General features: G+C 26.5%; 2 protein-coding genes across 2 annotated transcripts; one reads left to right on the forward strand and one right to left on the reverse strand.

The window, feature by feature from the left end:
- Window positions 1-11,991: 11,991 nt before the first annotated feature.
- Window positions 11,992-13,076, reverse strand: LOC101499453 (metacaspase-5-like). The gene is made up of 2 exons (XM_004512944.1): window positions 12,728-13,076; window positions 11,992-12,470 (listed from the first exon to the last, which is right to left on the reverse strand). The coding sequence occupies exons 1-2, from the start codon at window positions 13,074-13,076 to the stop codon at window positions 11,992-11,994; spliced, it is 828 nt and encodes a 275-aa protein (XP_004513001.1).
- Window positions 13,077-15,364: 2,288 nt separating this feature from the next.
- LOC101493921 (glutathione S-transferase T3-like) lies at window positions 15,365-16,578 on the forward strand. Its single transcript, XM_012719309.3, has one exon. It carries the CDS (start codon window positions 15,365-15,367, stop codon window positions 16,472-16,474), a length of 1,110 nt encoding a protein of 369 aa, XP_012574763.1. The 3' UTR covers window positions 16,475-16,578.
- The last annotated feature ends 4,917 nt before the right edge of the window (window positions 16,579-21,495 follow it).

Genomic DNA, 21,495 nt, shown 5'->3' on the forward strand with positions numbered 1-21,495 from the left:
AAAAAATATAATTGGAAGGAAGGTTATATATAATGAAGATAATAAAGGGTTGAGAAAGTTATAATTGGAAAGAATCTTCGTAATTTAATTCAAGATTTTATTGACTTTGGGTGGTGGGTGTCTGAAGGGAGTATTGGGCCGGGTGTTTTTCTGGCCCTTTCTATTTTAATTGGATTTCAGGGAGGTGTTAACCGTTATTGCTTCGGGTGCACGTAGTAATCAGAATGTTTCTTTTTATAATCGACTTTCCTCACAAAAAAACATGCTTTTAATGAATAAAAAAAGCAGCATGCGTTTTTAATTAACAAGTTTAACGAGTAACAAAAGTAACTTGCGTTTTTTATCAACATGTTTTTATGTGCTTAATTAACACGTTTCTAATCCTCATATCTCATTCATATATATTGTTATTGATACAAGTTGGGCATTTTATCAACCTAAATTATGAACATTAGATAAAAATTAAACGATTAAAAATAATCTTTTCACGCACACAATAAAATATCATCCAATAAAATATTGGCATAATCATTTAAAGATTAAATGTTAACAATAGAAGAAAAAATTATTTTACTTTTTTAAGCGATTATGTGTTATTTAAATAACTCTTAATCATACTCATTGATATATTATTGGTCAAAATTTAACTCTCTCACTATAAAATTTCTTTTATTCGGTATGTTCTCATATATGATACTATATTCTTCTTAAGTTTATTTCTATGGAATAATTAATTAATGTAATTAGTGGTTTAAAAAGCAAGGCAAAGGGAGGAGAATATTTTTTATAAGTTATACAATTTAATTATTTAAATAAAATATAATATTATTTTTTAATTCAACATAATAATTCTTTTTTAAGTAAGGGTAAAACGAAATAAAAAAGATGCAACTCATTCTATTTTGCTTATTTTCTAAATAATAGAACAACAAATTTATTCCTCCATCATAAAATTCTAAGACAATAAAATGTAATGTTTGTTATATTATACTCCATTGCACTTAGTTACATTGTATTTCATTGCTCTCTGCTTCGTTCACATTAAAATATTAAAACAAAAACTCAATTTATATCAAATCAATTATAGATTTCTTTTCATTCCAAGCTAAGGGTCATGTCCAATTGGTTAACACCAACAATAAAAAATATTAAATATTAAATTTTTTTTATCATTTTATATATCAGTCAAGGACATATAACTATTAGTACCCGATGTTTCTGAATACACCAATATTATTTCATAGTTTATATTAATGTCATATTAGAATCCGAACATGAAAAAACTATGTTGAAAATTTTACAATTAAAACTTATTAGATACTATAGTTTAAACAATATACTAGTACGATTTAATAAATTTTATGGTGAAAGGGTACTCATTTTTTCATTTAATAATCATTGATTACTATAATAAGGCACTAGTATTGATTTAGAGAAAATATTATAGTAATATTAATACATATTTTTCGTTTGGATGGAAGTAAATTAATATTTTGATAAAAACAAAATATAATAAATTAATTTATAAACTATAAATGATTAAAATTTATATTATTTTTATTTAAACTGATATTAATTTTGTAAAATTGCATTCTTTCAATGCCTTTTCGTGAGCTATTGGTCATATTAAGATGATTGTGATTTATTTGTTCAATTCAATGAGGCAGCAATGTTGAAATATATTTTCAAATAAATTCATTAATTTTTACATCATTAATTCGGGTTTAATTGTCTTATATAGTTTTAAAAAATCATACATATTTATATTTCTTTGGTTATGCGGTGATTAAAATTAATTTTGATTGATTGATTTGTAAAATTTATTTTAATTAAATCAAAAACTCAATTCATATCAAATCAATTATAGATTTCTTTTCATTCCAAGCTCAGGTTCATGTCCAATTGGTTAACACCAACAATAAAAAATATTAAATATTAAATTTTTTTTTATCATTTTATACATCAGTCAAGGACATATAACTATTAGTACCCGATGTTTCTGAATACACCAATATTATTTCATAGTTTATATTAATGTCATATTAGAATCCGAACATGAAAAAACTATGTTGAAAATTTTACAATTAAAACTTATTAGATACTATAGTTTAAACAATATACTAGTACGATTTAATAAATTTTATGGTGAAAGGGTACTCATTTTTTCATTTAATAATCATTGATTACTATAATAAGGCACTAGTATTGATTTAGAGAAAATATTATAGTAATATTAATAATATTTTTTGTTTGGATGGAAGTAAATTAATATTTTGATAAAAACAAAATATAATAAATTAATTTATAAACTATAAATGATTAAAATTTATATTATTTTTATTTAAACTGATTAATTTTGTCAATTGCATTCTTTCAAGGCCTTATGGTGAGTATTGGTCATATTACAATGATTGTGATTTATTTGTTCAATTGAATGAGGCAGCAATGTTGAAATATATTTTCAAACAAATTCATTAATTTTTACGATCATTAGTTCGGATTTAATTGTCATATATAGTTTTAAAATTATTAGATGATAAATTTACTATTTGTATTATTTAACACATACTACTCTCTTCTCTAAATATAAGCTTTTTTTTTTTTTTTTTGTTTTTGCTGTCTATTTTTTATAATATAATTTTAAATTTTAAATTACATTAATTATTTATTTATTAATATATTTGTAATTTAATCACTCATACATGAAATCCACAATCCAACATAATTTATTTTAGCTTAAAAGTTGCTTGATATTTTGTCATGTCTATAGTGAGACATTCTCAATGGGATAATGAATAATGAGCATAAAATAGAGTTTGCAAATAATAGGTCGTGGTAGTCTTATTTATTTAATTTTTTTAACTGATTTATTAAATAAGGCTTTTTTAAGTTTATTTCTATTGATTAATTAATTAATGTAACTAGTGATTGAAATTTACAAAGCAAAGGAAGGAAGGAGAAGATTTTTATATAAGGTATTAAATTTTATTATTTTAATAAAAGATAATACTATAGTTTAATTCAACATAATAATATTTTCTAGTATGGGTAAAAATGAAAAAAAAAAAAAATACAACTCATTCAATTTTGTTCATTTTTTAAATAATAGAATGAAATTTTTTTTCTTCCATAAAAAAATTTTAAAACAATGGAATGTAACGTTTGTTAAGTTCTACTTCATTCCACTTCATTACATACTATTTCATTGTTCTCTACTTCGTTCACTTTAAAATATCAAAATAGAACATCAATTCATATTAAATTATTTATAGATTCATTTCACCTCAAGTTGTGTGGTGTATGTCCAATTGATTAAAGCCAACATCAAAAGTTCAAGCCTCTTTGACAACCACAAAAGTCCAAAATATTAAATGTTATAAGTGTGGATCATTTTATATACTATTCAAGGACATACAACTATTAGTACCACATGTTTTTTTTTAATACACCAATATTTTCTCAAAGTTTATATTCATGTTGAATGCAACAAGAAATTGTGCATTTTTTTTTAATACACCAATATTTTCTCAAAGTTTATATTCATGTTAAATGCAACAAGAAATTGTGCATGTGATTTCACGATTTAAAACTTATTGGATACTATAGCTTAAAAAATAATAGTAGTATTTAATAAATTTTATGGTGAAATAGATCATCAATATTATCATCATGTTGGACTTCAGCATAAGATTCAAATAGAGTATTCATATTTTCGTACTCATTTTTCTGTTTAAAATTAAATTTTTAGACAATTTTTGTTCTAAAAAAACATTGGTGTTAAAAAAAAGTGTGATAATAACTACCCATAGTATAATATTAGAATAAAATTGATGCTTAAATTTGAAGACCAAATTAAGAATATAAAATCAACTTTTTTTGGACTAAAAGTTAATAGTTTTAAGATAAAGTTATGATTTGAGACCAAAATTATAATAAAAGTGAAAATAGAAGACTAAAAAGTTTGATTTTAAAATTAGAGGACTATTTTTGTGAATACGTTAAAACAAGATGACAAAAAAATGCAACTCAATCTATAATTTTTTCTGCAAATGTATATGTTTCCATCATAATAGGATGTTGTAAAAAATATAAGAGTATATCGCATGCAAGACACTTGTGTTAGAGAAGTGTTGTAACCCAATTTTATTTAAAAAAAATAAAACTACTAAAAATGAGCAATTTTTTATTTTATTTTTAATTTTGTAATCATTTAATCTATATCTATAATAAACTGTAATAACGGGGACATAGAGATTTAGTATGCCTTGTTTTTCTAAATAGTAATTACCATTGCCAAAAACAAAACAAAAATCATTTTTGATACATGAATAATATATATTATTACAAAAATCCCACCAATTCTGCATGAACCCTGTGAAAGCACACATTCTTCAAGGATTTAAACACTTGAAACAAAAATCTAAATTTAATCGCTTTAGACAAAAATTCCTTAGAAGTAAAATTCAAGTGACAAAACAATGGAAAAATAACACAAGTTATATCTAGAATAAAATTGTTTAATTAGAACAAACCGAAATGTGTTTCTCCGTCTCTTTAAAACGAAGTCGGGCTCTAATACAATTATTAGCTATTTTAATTAATTTAATTAATAAATATAGTACAATCATAATGATCAGAGACTCTTCATGTGTCATCAATCACATACATTCTTTAACGATTTAGTCACCTGAAATGAAAATCTCCAATAATTCAATAAATTCTTCTTAAATAAAATCAAGGTTATAAAATAAGGGAGAAATAACACATGTTATTAAAAAAAATAAAATTGTTTAAGTCATTTACTTAACACCAACTTAAATCTTTTTCTCCATATTTTAGTAATATATTTAATGTTACACCTCTTGTCCATCACACTTTGATCTTGTTTTATAAAAAATATTTAAACTGCAATGTCAACAAATTATAAGGATATAATTAATATTGATAATTACTATTGGAAATCCATTGAAACATTTAAAGAGGTTTTAAATACTATTTTCTGCTATTCATATTATCTCCTACCCAAATTGTCCCAAAAAGCACTTCACAACTAAATAAGACAAAATAATCGACAGATAAGCCTTTCCAAAAAGGTTTTACTATTTTTTATAGTGTCTTGTGCTACTCTTGGGATGGCCAATTCTTGCTGGATCTTTGTGAAGTACACGACCTTAATGTTTGGTTAGCTATCTTAGATTGACAACTTCCAAATTGAGAATCATGTCCTTCAAACTTCTTGGGAAGAGGCTTAATCGGGTGATATATGATAACTAATTAATATTGAAAACTATAGTTACTCATATTATATATACATTTTTTTTCTTCTTCGATCGTTTTCTTATTCACAGTATTGTATATAACCTTCTGTCAACCCTTACTTCATATTTCTTGAAAAATCAAACACACCATTCCAAAATTTAACAATGAAAAAATTCAATAAACGACAACCAATGGAAAAAGTTGATTAAATAGTTATTTAAATGTTTTTTTTAATAAATAAATGTTAAAAACTGTGAGGATTGTCCTTCAAGTTGGCACACATTTTCGAAACTGCAATTATAAAATATTACTGGGCCGACTGCTTTTCTGGCCCACATGGACAACTGAAATTTATTAGATTTAAAAGAGGTGTTAACAGTTACTATTTATGGTGCCTCACCCATAAAAAAAGCATGCCATTTAATAAATAAATAAATAAATAAATAAATAAAAAGTAGCATGCGATTTTTACTTATCAAGGTACTATCTACAAAATTTGAATTTTAAAATACAAATGGGTAGGTTGGCATGTGGCATACTTGTGGCATTTGGAGCTTGGGCATTGACATTAGATAATATACAAATTTGCATTTAAAAATTCACACATATTTATTTCTTTAGGTATGTGGTGATTAAAATTAATTTTAATTGAATAATCTGTAAAATTTATTTTAATTAAACATGAGTTGAATGTAAAATAATTTATTTTTGAATATCTTTAAATAAAAGTGAATTGAACCATCAATTTTAGTGTAAAAATTATGTTTGAATTCAAAAGCAACAAATTCTAACCTCAAACTAAAATCAATTTTAAACGTGAAATCAGTATACTCAATAGCACTCAAACAAATCAGAATTAATTCTATACCTTCAAAATTAATTTTAACTCTACCAAAATACGACTAAACATTTACTTATCCACTCTTCAACTCACATTAATATAACTTCAACAAATCATTTTCAAATAATTTTTTTTCAAAAAAAATCTTAAATAGTTTGTCCCGTTGATTTGTGACTAAGCAGTCAAAACAATAAACATGTCATACATATATTGTGTATAATCCAAATCCATATAGTAAGATACTAGCACAAATAACCAAAAGAAACAAATGAGAGCATCAAAATTTATGAAAATAATTATTATTTTTGTATTCTTTACACTAATTATTATATGTATTATATGTTTTGTTTTATTTTATAATACTAATCTATAGACAGATTTTACCATAACATGACAACATCTATAATTAAATGAAAATATGGTACACCTTGATATCGACACAAGTCGTGAGAGGGGTATTTTGAAGTATAGTCATCTAATAAATAAATTTTGATTAATAGTTATTTTAATGAAATATAATAATAATAATAATAATAATAATAATAATAATAATAATAATATTATTATTCTTATTATTATTATTATTATTATTATTATTATTATTATTATTATTATTATTTATAACACACTATATCCACATTTCACATATTTTACCACAAGATTGAGGAGTTCATTACATGTATTTGTGGGTGACTACTTATGATAATCATATAAAACACTTTACCTATTGTAGTGACTCAAATGGTTGGATCTTTTACTCATATCCACTATAATTTGAATTCAAGTTTAAAATTCTGAATTAGTAAATTATACATAAATTTTGTTGAAAATATTCGAGAGAAATGATCGTTCTTTTTTATTTTGTAGAAGATGTACCTAATAAGAGATAAATTTATTTAAATAAAAAAATATGGAGTCGACATAAGCCAAACCATCCATGTTATAACATATAACAATTTGATTAAACAATTAAATAGCTTCTTTTTGGAGATTCATGTAAAATTTATTTAGTATGGACAAGTAAAAAATAATGTAAACTATAACTACACTTGAAAGAAAAACTAAAATTACTCCACACTTGTTTTTTTTTCTTGAAAAAATAAAAAATGAATATTATATGGTTTTCAAATGACCATGAGTTTATACCAAATCAATTAAAGATTTGAAGTCTTTTTGATAATCACAACAACCCAAAATATAAAATGTTATAATTGTGGATCATTTTATTTATCAGCCAAGACATACAACTATTAGTACCCTATGTTTTTTAATACACTAATATTTTCTTAAAATTTATATTTATGTTAGAATCCAACATGAAATTATGTAGGTGATTTTAAAATTAAAACTTATTAGATACTATAGCTTAGAAATTATACAAGTAGGATTCAATAAATTTTATGGTGAAAGAGATCATAAATTATATAGTAGTTATACCACAATATAGTATTATATTATGCCAATGTCTTGTTAGTCCGTAGTTTATTGTGTGTGGAAATATTCATTTAATAGTTTAATTTTTATCCAATATTCATAATTTAGGTTGATAAAGTATCCGGCTTGTATGTGTATAACAATGTATATGAATGAGAGATGAGGATTAGAAACGTGTTGATTAACGACATAAAAACGTGTTAATAGAAAACGCAGGTTACTTTTGTTACTCGTTAAACTTGTTAATTAAAAAACGCATGCTACTTTTTTTATTCATTAAACGCATGTTTTTTTGTGAGGAAAGTCGATTAAAAAAAAGAAACATTCCGATTACTACGTGCACCCGAAGCAATAACTGTTAACACCTCCCTGAAATCCAATAAAAATAGAAAGGGCCAGAAAAGCACCCGGCCCACCACCCAAAATAAATAAAATCTTCAATTAAATTATGAAGATTCTTTCCAATTATTACTCATATTATATATAACTTTCCTTCCAATTATATTTTTTCCAAAACCTAACATTCCAATTTTGCACTCATCTCTCTCTACACCCGCGACATTGCAAATGGGTAAAACACTAATCTCTTTTTTATTCTTTAGTTTGTTTCCATGTAAAAGTCAGTAATTTATTTTATTTGGCACGTTTTTACATTACATTATTTAGATTTTAACTTAAGAACCATGTGAAGATATTTAGATTTTGACTTTAGAACCATGTGAAGATGCAATTCTTTTTGCTTTCATGTTTTACTATGTAAATGCAACAAGATATTCATTGTTAATTAGTTAAATCAAATTTGATCTATTAAATTTAGATAAGAATACTGGAAGTGGAAACCAACATAAACTTAATAAATACAGCGGTTACAACAGCAACGGCGAATATTACGAGGCAAGTTTAATGTGCTTTTTGATTATTAAGTTTCATAATATTTAAATTATTTATCAATTTCTATTTTTAAGAACTCATTATGAGGATTTGAAATGTTCAATTTTCTTGCTAATTGTTGTTTAGTGACTCAAATATATGATGTCTTACTCTCAATTTTTTTAAAACTAGCAGTGTAGGCCCATTCAGCCTTTTAACCTTGACAAATATGAAATACATGAGACTCAAGTTGGAAATCTACATTTGCGTGTTGAGAAATATGAAGGAACAACTACTATCAACCGTATCTCCAAGGTTAAAAAAATTGATGGGTAGATCCTCAACATGATCATGACATTCAAGTGGTATGGACAAAAGGGATGTAATATTAATTATACTACTAATATATATTAGAGCCCGACTTGGTTTTATAATTATACTACTAATATATATTAGAGCTCAACTTGATTTTAAAGAGATGGAGAAACAAATTTCGGTTTGTGTTAATTAAACAATTTTATTCTAAATATAACATGTGTTATTTCTCCATTGTTTTGTCACCTCAAGTTTTTCTCTAAGAGATTTTTATTTCGATTAAATCTAAATTTTTGTTTCAAGTGTTTAAATCTTTGAAGAATGTGTGCTTTCACATGGTTCGTTTAGAATTGGTGTGATTTTTGTAATAATATATAGTTTAGAATTGGTGCGATTTTTGTAATAATATATATTATTCATTTACCAAAAATGATTTCATCTCTATTTTCTCTTGTCTTTTGCTCTTTGGTTTTTTATTTGTTTTTTACAATGCTAACTACATTTAAAAAAATAAGGTATACTAAATCTCTATGTCCCCTTTATTATAGATATAGATTAAATGATTACAAAATAAAATAAAATAAAAAATTGTTCATTTTTAGTAGTTTTTTTTTTTTGGACAAAATTGGATTACAACACTTCTCTAACACAAGTATCTTGCACGTGGTATCCTATCTTGCACGTGGTATACTACTAACACAAGTATCTTGCACGTGGTATCTAGAAATTTATTTTTAAACAGAAAAATGAGTACGAAAATATGAATACTTTGTTTGAATCTTATGCTGAAGTCCAACATGATGATAATGTTAATGATCTTTTTCACCATAAAATTTATTGAATACTACTTGTATATTTTTTAAGCTATAATATCCAATAAGTTTTAAATCGTGAAATCATATGCACAATTTCTTGTTGCATTCAACGTGAATATAAACTTTGAGAAAATATTGGTGTATTAAAAGAACAGGTGGTACTAATAGTTGTATGTCCTTGGCTAGTATATAAAATGATCCACATTATAACATTTTATATTTTTGACTTTTGTGATTGTCAAAGTGGCTCCGGAGGTGAAATGAATCTATAAATAATTTGATATGAATTGATGTTTTTGATATTTTAAAGTAAACGAAGTAGATAACAATGAAATAGTATGTAATGAAGTGGAATGGAGTAGAGCTTAACAAACGTTACATTCCATTGTTTTGGAATTTTATGCAGGAACAAAATTTTTATTCTATTATTTAAAAAATGAACAAAATGGAATGAGTTGTATCTTTTTTTTTGCCTTTTTTTTACCCATATTAGAAAACAATATTATGTTGAATTAAAATATAGTATTATCTTTTATTAAAATAATAAAATTTCATACCTTATATAAAAAATTTCTCCTTACTTTGCTTTGTAAATTTCAATCACTAGTTACATTAATTAATTAATCAATAGAAATAAACTTAAGAAAAGCCTTATTTAATAAATTAGTTAAAAAAAAAAAAACTACCACGCCCGGCCTATTATTCGCAAACTCTATACTATGCTCATTATTCATTATCCTGTTGAGAATGTCTCAGAATATATATGACAAAATATCAAACAGTTTTTAAGCTAACATAGATTATTTTAAATTGTTGATTTAACGTATGAGTGTTTAAATTACAAATATATTAATAAAGAAATAATTAATGTAATTAAAATTTTAAAATTATCTTATAAAAAGAGAGCAAAAACACACACAAAAGTTTTATATTTAGAGAAGAGAGTAGTATGTGTTAAATAATATAAATAGTAAATTTATCATCTAATGATTTTGAAACTATATATGAGAATTAAATCCGAACTAATGATCGTAAAAATTAATGAATTTATCTGAAAATATATTTTAAAATTGCTGCCTCATTAAATTGAACAAATAAATCACAATCATCAAAATATGACTAACACTCACGATAAGGCATTGAAAGAATGCAATTGACAAAATTAATCAGTTTAAATAAAAATAATATAAATTTTACTGATTTATAGTTTATAAAGTAATTTATTATATTTAGTTTTTATCAAGATATTAATTTATTTCCACCCAAACGAAAAATATGTATTAATATTACTATAATATTTTCTTTAAATCAATACTAGTACCTTATTATAGTAATCCATGTTTATTACTTCTTATGTATGTAGTTAATTATTAGTCCACTCAACAAAAAAAGTATACGTATTAGTATTATTTTATACAAAGGAATTTGCATAATAATTAAAAAATTAGTAATATTTATATTATGGAAGTTAGCAATACTTATAACAATAAGGCTTTTATATATAACTATTAATCAATTATTATTCATTAATATATAAATAAACTATTTATTTTGGCCAAATTTTTGCAAGTATAATACTAATCCCATCAAGCTTGTAAACCCTTCTTACAACCAAATTTGAATGGTACACATTATTTCAGGTGTGTATGTTAGAGGTTAGATTTGTTTATAACTTTGATTTTATTTTTTCAACTTTATTTAGAAGACTATTGATGTTATGTTAAAGTCCACACACACTCTCTCATTTTCTTTTACTCAAAACTTCATTTTTTTTCAATTATTTCTAGTTTCATCATTCTTTATGTACTCCTATTCTAGCTGTTTGTTCAGACGCATCTCTTGCAAAACTGTATAAGGTGAAAAAATTCTTATTATTTTTGTAATAATTGCTCATCATGTTGGAGTAACATTTAAATATCGTGAGTTTTTATATTATTTTTTTTATAAATTTATAAATTTTTTTATAAGTTAATTAAACTAGTATATAAATTTATATTTTATGACATTTTATTTTTTTATTTTTATCTTTATTATCTTAATTAAAAAAGTTTAAATATTAATTAAAAGTATATATTTTTGTTATTTTATTTTTTTTAACTATTTTAATAATTAATTTTATCAAATCTTTTAAATTAAACCATCTAACTTAATATATTATCAATTATCTACTATTAGCTACTTATTTATTATCCACTGTAAATTCATTCACTATAAATTAATTTTATATTATCCACCATTTTTGTCAAACAAAGTCTTAACAAACGATAATACTTATACAGAAGAAAGTCATATTACAGAACGTTCATAAACAAATATTACAGAATAAGCATGACAAAAACTATAAACAAATATGAAAATTATGTTAATACATAAACTATTTAGCAAAGTACTCAAAAAATTATTTAACTATAATGACTTCTTGTATGCAGAATATGTAATAATGAAGGCAATTGCAACCTAATATATGGATCGAAGTGGATCTAACTGTGATTGTCTTCCACCGATAAACAAAGCATAAGAGTGCTCGTCAGCGCAAAATAGACCAGAAGTTTGAATACATGTATCAATACTAAAAAACTTATTTACTTCAGTCATTAATTCTCTATTGGTGACACGACCACCTTTTTCATGCACTATCTTTAGTAATGTGTCAGTGAAAATACTCACTACCTTTAGTTGTCCATCGACAAATTTCATAATCTCCCACGCAACCTGGTTCTTTTGACATGCTGAAAACAGAGAAACCAATTGATGTTGCCGATGCAACATATTTTTTGCAACGTCTATGTCTAATATATATGCAATTCCTCTTCTTCCTTTACATGCCAACTGTTGGTCTAATCCGTCGATTAAATTTCCACTACGACAACAGTCTACTATCATAGTTAAATAACCATCCTTTGGCAGTATGTTTAAACAACTTGTTAATTCTTTATCTGCAATCATAAAGATAAAGGTATAAATATTGATAAGTTTTTACAAATTTATAAGTATCAAAATTTAGTTTTTGTAAATAAAATTACTTCATATACCATCGTGGAAAAGAGGTAGAACATGTAGCAACAAAATTGCACATTAAAACCAGTGATATCAAACAACATTTTTTTTTAACTTTTTTTATAATATGCATAGATACACACCCTGTATATGAAACAACATCATATATAATTATAGAAAAAGAACAAAATTTTACCTGTGATTTGAGTCAAACCACCAAAATAAATAAATTTCTCACCACAAATGAGATATTGTTGCATGTGTTCAACACCATTGTTATCAGTAAATATCTTATAGTTTCTGTGTCCTGCGAAATAAAACACCATTTTATCTCCAACTACCGATGAAGTGATCAAATGTCTAAGTTGAGTAAGGATGAATGAAACACTATTATCATTAGACTGGCCTATGTCATCATGAATAAAATAGATGTTTTCTTTATAACCAAAATTATCCCTAACAAAACTTATGGAAGCTCGGAGCCGGGAATTATGCTTTGCATTATTATAGTTTAATGCAACTACAAGAGCTCTTTTGGTGACCATGGAAGAGAAAAATGAAAAAGAGGAAGGAAATGAATAAAAAATACAAGGAACAAAAAGACTAAAGCAACACTAAAAAGTTGAAGAGAGTATGTGTGAAGGAACAAAAAGACTAAGATATAAAAGAGAGTATGGTGGGAACAACAATAACAAGTAGAAATCAACAAAAAGACCAAGATAGCATTTAAAATAAGTACTTGAAGATTTGAGGATGCACATGGTTACACATATTGTGTACTACAAAGTATCCTAATTTACATAAATAATTGTGTTAGTTCATACTAATTCTTTTTTGCAAAAACAATTGGTAAAAAATTTACTCTTTTAAAAATATTAATATTACAAAGAGAAAATCCTTACACATGATTAAGTGAGTGATCCAACTCAATACATAATAACTTTGACTCATGAATTACATAGGCTTATGAATTTACATATAATTTAAAAGAAAAATAGTAATAATCATATTATGTAAGTTAGCCATACTTATAACAATATATATATATATATATATATATATATATATATATATATTAATTATTATTTAATATTATATCAATAATAAAAATCACAATTAAATATATTACACACATTGTTTAAGTTGTGTATGCTCAATGTCACATTTGTTCAAAATTTCATTTTATTTGTACAGTCTTATCGACTAAGGTACACACATATCTAACACCTATTTTTAGAAAATAGTTTTCTGCCTCTTTTTCTGCACGTATTCTAGTAGGTAGAAAAAGTAGCAAGAAAAGATTATTATCCTTTTGTAATAATTGTTTATATGGTTAATAACATGTAATTACCGTGAGTTAGTGTTTTTCTACACATGTGTAATTTTCTTTATAAGTTACTTAAATTAGTGTTTAAATTTATATTTTATAGTGTTTTAATATTTAATTTTTAATTTTATTATTTTAATTGAAAAAATTTAAATATTAATTAAAAATATTTTTTAGCTTATTTAATCATTAATTTTATTAAATATTTCAAATTAAATCATCTAACTTAATACATCATCAATTATTTTCTATTAACTAACTTATTTATTATCTACTATAAATTTATTTACTCTAAATTAATTTTATGTTATCTGCCATTTTTGTCAAAAAAAAAAAAAAAGTCTTAACATCAATATTTATTAACTAATCCCCATACAAAAACCATATTATTATACTAATAATAATAGAATAATGATAATTAAAATGTAAACCCGTAAGATACACATTAAATGATTCCGTATGATTTTCTTATACTTATTTTTTTCTTCTATTTTTTATTCTTATATTTACAATAACATAATAATAATACTAATACGATCATATGAGTTATACATAACAATAATATGTTTAAAATATGATATTTTGCGCTCTATATAGAATGCAATCTTCTTATTAAGTACATAATTAAAATTTGCATTTTGTGTGTATTAGTTGGTATTGCTTGGTATCTAAAGGGTATTAAATCAAGTAAATAATATGAAGTCAATTATAAATAAATAAATACACAAATTCATCAAAGATGGGAGTTTACTTCCTCCTTGCATTGCAGTAATTTCATCGTATTCATCTATGGCTTTGTTACACTCTACAACCTCACTCTTCCACTCATTTTAAACCTTATCTAAAGGGTAAACCAACGGTAGAAGAGATTTTGATATTGTTAGGGTTTGAAAAAAATGGGAAAAAAAAATATAATGTTTTATTTAGCTAAATATCAAAAGCAAAGAGACTTTGATTTGGGGAAATGAGAAATCAAATGAAAAAAGAAATATGAGGAGGGAAAGTTTTTGTGTGCTCAAATTTGGGCGAAGTGAAGTTTTTCCTTAGAGCATCTACAACGGGAGTGAAAATGAGTTCGTCCGTCAGCGTGTAATTACTTAACTTCCAGTTTTTTGTGGGTTCACCGTTGGAGTTGTGCCAAGGTGTCATCACGGTACTGTCAGGAAGGAACGGTGCTTCAAAGCAGTTACCTTTTTTTTCTACCTTTTATTAATTTATTAATAATAATAAATTTATCATTTTTTATTAATTTATAGCCGTTAACTTCTTTTTAATTTATTAAATAATAATAATTTTGTAACCATTAGCTTTTTTGTAGTTAATATATAACCGTTAGCCTTTTTTTTTTCCTTTAATTACGATTGTTAGCTCATTAATAGAAACAATTTGTTACTCATACTTTTTCTTCACAATTTTTGTTGCAGAAGTTTGTTAAAGCTTTTATTAACGTACTTTTTTTATTTATTTTTCCATTTTATTATTTCAAACAAAAAATATTTGTGCCAAATGGATCCAAATCAAAATAATCTTCAACAATCTTGGTTGCATTTTATGAAAAATTATCATCATCCTGATGTTCAAAATTCTCAATTATCATCATCACCAACCAATCCTAATATGTTTTATAGACCTCAAATGAATACTCAAGGTGGAGATCAAAATCCTAATTTTCAAAATTCTCAATTACCATCACCACCAACCAATTTCAATATGTTTTATAGACCTCAAATGAATGCTGAAGGAGAGTTTACTTGTTTTGAACCTCAAATACCGATTGGTCCTATGCCAGCGTGTCAAGTTCCACAGTTTTCTACTCAAGTTGGTTTTAAAAATACTATTGTCGAAGAGGGAGAAGAACATCATGGTCGAAAAAAATCTCGAGAGCTATTCACAATGGATGAAGATACACTACTTATTCAATCATGGCTCAACGTTTCAAAAGATTCAATTATAGGAGTTGACCAAAAAGCAGATGGTTTTTGGTTAAGAATTGCAACAAATTATAATGAGTATCGTGGGCAGTTGCGAGAGAAAACACTAAGTCAACTAAAATCTCGATGGCATCGAATTAATGGTTTCGTTCAAAAATTTGTTGGGTGTTACAAACAAGCTGTAAGTGGAAAGAAAAGTGGAAGCTCGGAGAAGGACATCATGATCGCTGCACATGCTTTTTATTCTCAAGATACAGGTGGACCATTTAATCACGAATATGCATGGCGATTGCTAAAATGTGAACCTAAATGGATGGGAGCATCAATTGAATGTTCTTCAAAAAGAACAAAGAACTCTACTAGTGGAGCGTACTCATCATCTCCTAATACAGAGACAAGTTATGAAATTGACTCAACATCACCAATGGAGCGTCCAATGGGACAAAAGGCAGCAAAAAAAATGGGCAAGGCAAAGGCGGTTGAAACACCTCTTATTAATACTGTTGTGCAAGATACAATGAATAAAAAAGTAGCAGCTTTAGAAAAACTGGCACAACTAAAAGAGGACGAGATGGAGTTCAAGGCAATGGAGGTCATCATGAAAGATACATCCGGAATGAGTGAGAGTCAACTCGAAGTTCATGAAATTTATTGTAATAAACTTAAAAAAAAGTATGGATTTTAGTTAAGATAATGTTTAGATTTTATTTTTTTTTAAAATGAGACATCATGTAAAATGACTATTAGTGTTACTTTAATTAATAAGAATTTCATGTTTATGAAACTAATTGTTGTTCAAACTAACCATTAATCAAATTAACAATTGTTAAAACTAGTTTTTAATCAAACTAACTGTTAGTCAAATTAACAATTGCTAGAACTAACTATTATTCAAACTAGCCGTTATTCAAACTAACCATTAGTCAAATTAGCAATTGTTAGAACCAACTGTTATTAAAACTAGCCGTTATTATGTTAGTCAAATTAACAATTGTTAGAACTAACTATTATTCAAACTAGCCGTTATTCAAACTAGCCATTAGTCAAATTAGCAATTGTTAGAACCAACTGTTATTAAAACTAGCCGTTATTAAAAATAGCTGTTATTCAAACTAGCCGTTAGTCGTACTAGTCGTTATTCATTTAACATTATATATATACTCTCATTCTTTAAAAAAATAAATAAATAAATATATATATACACACCAATCTTCTCACACTCCTATATTTTTTATCAAGTTGTTCACTCTATTTCCTCAATCATCTAATGGATCCAAATAATTCGGAAGAACTCAATAAATTCTTTTGGGAGTTGATAGAAGATGAATTTGTGGACAACACCGATGAGGAACTATTGATGTCAATGTTTGAAAGGCAACAACAATCCAATAGTTCTACTAGGCATATGCGAAGAAGAACAGTGATACATCGAAATCGTGAAGAAGGACATACTCGATTGTACAACGACTACTTCTCTGAAAATCCAATATACACAAGTGCTCAATTCCGACGAAGGTTTCGAATGCATAGACATGTGTTTCTTCGAATCGTAACTACACTTGGAAATCATGATGAGTATTTTCAAATGAAGGTCGATGCAACTGGTAAAACGGGTCTTTCGCCATTGCAGAAGTGCACTGCTGCTATTCGTATATTGGCATATGGATCTCCTAGTGATAGTGTAGATGAATATGTTCGAATTGGCGAAAGCACTGCAATTGAGTGCTTAAAGAGATTTGTAAAGGGCGTGAATGAGATGTTTGGAGCTGAATACTTGAGAAGACCCAACAACAATGATATTCATCGCTTATTACAAATGGGGGAGACACGTGGCTTTCCAGGTATGTTAGGGTCTATCGATTGTATGCACTGGGAAAGCAAAAATTGTCCGATTGCTTGCTTGGAAAGGCCAATTTTGTCGAGGTGATCATGGTAAACCGACGATCATGCTTGAAGCAGTGGCATCAGAAGACTTGTGGATTTGGCATGCATTTTTTGGCATTGCAGGTTCCAACAATGACATTAATGTGTTAAACCAGTCCAATGTGTTTAACGATGTTTTGGAAGGACACGCTCCCAAAGTGCAATATACAGTTAACAGAACTTCATATAATATGGGATACTATCTAGCTGATGGCATCTATCCCGAGTGGGCTACATTTGTCAAGACAATCCCAATGCCACAAGGAGATAAGAGAAAACTATTTTCCCAAAAACAAGAATCAAGTAGAAAGGATGTGGAGCGGGCATTTGGAGTGCTCCAATCTAGATTTGCAATTATACGTGGTCCAGCTCGTGCTTGGCACATGGAAATCCTTAAACATACAATATATGCATGCATCATATTGCATAACATGATCGTTGAAGACGAACGACACACATATGGTGGTGATTTTGATTACTCTTATGACAACGTGGATAACAACGTCTCAACAACTGAAACGCATACTGGTCCTCATCCTAATCTTGTAACAAGGTTACAAAGGAGAGCAAGTATCCGTGAAAAACGAGGTCATCAACAACTTCAAGCAGATTTAGTAGAGCATATTTGGGAGCGCTTCGGACTCGAGAATAACGAAATTTAAATTTATTATTTACTTTATCATTTTTAATTATTTATGTCATGTATTTAACATTTAATTTTTATTATTGTTATAAAAATTTAAGTTCAAATTTATTTTAATTTTAAATTTTTATTTAAATTTTAAATTAAAATTTTATTTTAATTTTAAATTAAAATTTTATTTTAATTTTAAATTAAAATAATGTATAATAATATTAATTAGAATATTTAAATTAATATTTTAAGTTATAATAAAACTAAATATTAATGTATAAATTAAAGTAATGGAATACAATATAATTTTTTAAAAGTTAAACCGTAAAAAATGAATGAGTTGATTTAGGGTGATGTGGCATAGTAGAACTTGAATCATGTTGAGTTCACCGTTGGAGTAGAAAACTAGTGAATTGCTTACAGATGATGTGGCACAGTGGACCCCATCTAAAGAACCCATTTTGAGTTCACCGCTGTAGATGCTCTTAGGTCCTCTAGCTACAATTGTTTTCACGCATTTATAGGTAAATGATATCTATACCTACTACATCAACTATCATAGTTAAAAGTGACGAAATGTATAAGGCAATTTTCTTGTAGTGTTAACTCACATTTAGCAATCTAAAAACCCCACATTTAAAGGTTATAGTCAAAATAATTATAGTCACATTTTTTTTGCAAAATATATATATAGTTGATCTTGAGCCATATTAACAGGGTGTTCTATAATACTTCATCTAAGATAAAATATAAGCAAAAATGATATCTGAAAATTGATAATTGGTCGAAATTTGAGACCTGGCACATCAATTATTATATGTTATTTTTGTTTATATTTCATATTGTAGAGTGAGTATCAAAGTAAAAGAATGATTAAAATTGACAAATTAAGATTTCTTTCGATGACATGAATTGAAGACTAGATCTGCAACTTACTGAATATAGTTGGCTAAAACAGTAACAACCCAACTTACTGAATACCAACGGACTTGTAAAATTCTAACTAATATTAACAGACTTTAGGTGCAATATGTCAAGACTAAAAAAAACAGACAAATCAAAAACTAATATTCTTTCAATAATAATATGAACCTAACATCATCTCACTAAACAGAATGATAGTCCAATTGATACTCATTTCTAATTCCATAACTTATTTTCTAGACAAGATAAGCTTAAGTAAAAAAAATAGTTGACTAATTTTTGTAACTAATTCTCTTCATCTATATCCTAACACCCATTATGTAGTCAATCTTCATTTTTATGCTTGCAGGAAAAGAAAATAACCTAATCTCAATAATCAAACATCTAATGCAATGAGATAATGCAACATAACTTACAACGGTACGTGAAGGAGGAGTGGCGATTTGAGACTGCTGATATTTCAAAATGGTCCAATCAAAGACATAATCAAACTGGAATCCAGGAGCAATAAGGCAAGAACATCTAAATATGACATTAAAACATATCCCATCTAGACTCTAAAATATTGTTTCATATAATGGACATACACTATATGAAATAAAATACATATAATGAGAGAGTTTAACAAAACAGGTGAGTGTCAATTAGAAGCTTATGCAATACAAGAAAACCTACCATTTGATCGACAAGCATGAGAACCGTTTTGAGGGACAATTTCCTATTACAGAAATTGAATAAATCCTCAAGACTAGGGCCAAGTAAATCCATCACAAGGACATTGTACTCTCCTTCGACCCTATATTAGATCGGTTGTTATAGATCCAATGTAATAAGTAAGATGGTGACAAATTTGTTATTATGGTAAACTTTGATAGATCTGTTCTAAATTGAACCGATCTAACGTATATATTAAAAAAAGAATTTGTTAGATCTGATCTAATTAAACTGTTCTAACATACATTAAAAAAAAAATTTAAAAAAAGTTATTATTACAAATTTTGTTAGATCTTATATTATTAGACCGTTGTAACAATAAATTTAAAAGAAAAAATCCGTAAGTTAAAAAAAAAATATTAGAAATCACGCGTAAACTCATTTTTTCATCTTTTATCCATATGCAAACCCATCCTCCTCCTTCATGTGTCGTCCATCCTCCTCCTTCATGTGTCGTCCTTATGCAAACCCATAATTAATTAGTTTACGTTGTTGCGTCAATCCATTCTTCATCCCTTCTTCATCATTCACCCATACCGCAACATGTATATTTACAATCGCATCGATTCTTTCATCATTCATCCTTCATCTGGTCACGAACTCATTCTTCATCTTTCATTCTTCATCCAGTCACGAACCAAACAATCACGAACTCATGTCTTACCCCTTCAAAGCTTCAACGTTTTTATCCTTCAATCTTTAACCTTCATCCTTTAGTGAAAACGCGAATCAAATTGAACGAAAGCATTCAGCGGGAAGTGTCAATTTCTTTCACCATCGAGAAGTGTTTGTTGCTTTCTCCGGTAATTTTCTAATAATTCTTGTTTCTTACTTAACAATCTAAAATTATTTCATTGTTAATTGTTCTTATTATTAATCTTTAATTGAATTTTATTTTAGTAATATTTAAAATAATTTCAAATTAATAGTAGTTACCCCAATTTTCAACCATCCTTTAAAACTGCATGCTATGTATTTGTGAGATTGTCTCTGTTAAGAAAAATTCAAAGAAATTGTGTGTATTTTTGATTGATTTCATTTCCCAAGTATGTTATGTTCTAACCCTTTTTCTTTTAGATTGGTTTGATTTTGACTCAAGTACTTTGCTTTAGACTTGATTTATGATCGGACATTTTAACTTAGTTTGATCTATGTAGCTGATTCCATCCAGTGAGAAAAGCCTTTTATTGTTGTTTTCTTACTTTAATATTCAAATCAAACTTATGCTGGTTCAGAAAACATTTCTATGTTACCTTAATGCTTAATTGCTTACTAAACACATTATGCCAACCTGACAAGACAACTTATTTACCATAATACATTATGAGTTGTTATAACAAGGATTCCTCCACAACATAAATCTAGTTTAAAAACTTCCACAGTAACATTTAAGCACAAAGCATATCACTCCTCATGCAGTCATCTCAATTCATTCCACAAAAGTCTTCAGAACTATCTAATATCTATCTTGTGCAAAAAAAAGCTATCTAATATCTATGACTGATAATAGA

Source organism: Cicer arietinum, chromosome 8 (genome assembly GCF_000331145.2).
Source record: "Cicer arietinum cultivar CDC Frontier isolate Library 1 chromosome 8, Cicar.CDCFrontier_v2.0, whole genome shotgun sequence".
In the NCBI taxonomy this organism is placed as follows: Eukaryota; Viridiplantae; Streptophyta; class Magnoliopsida; order Fabales; family Fabaceae; genus Cicer; species Cicer arietinum.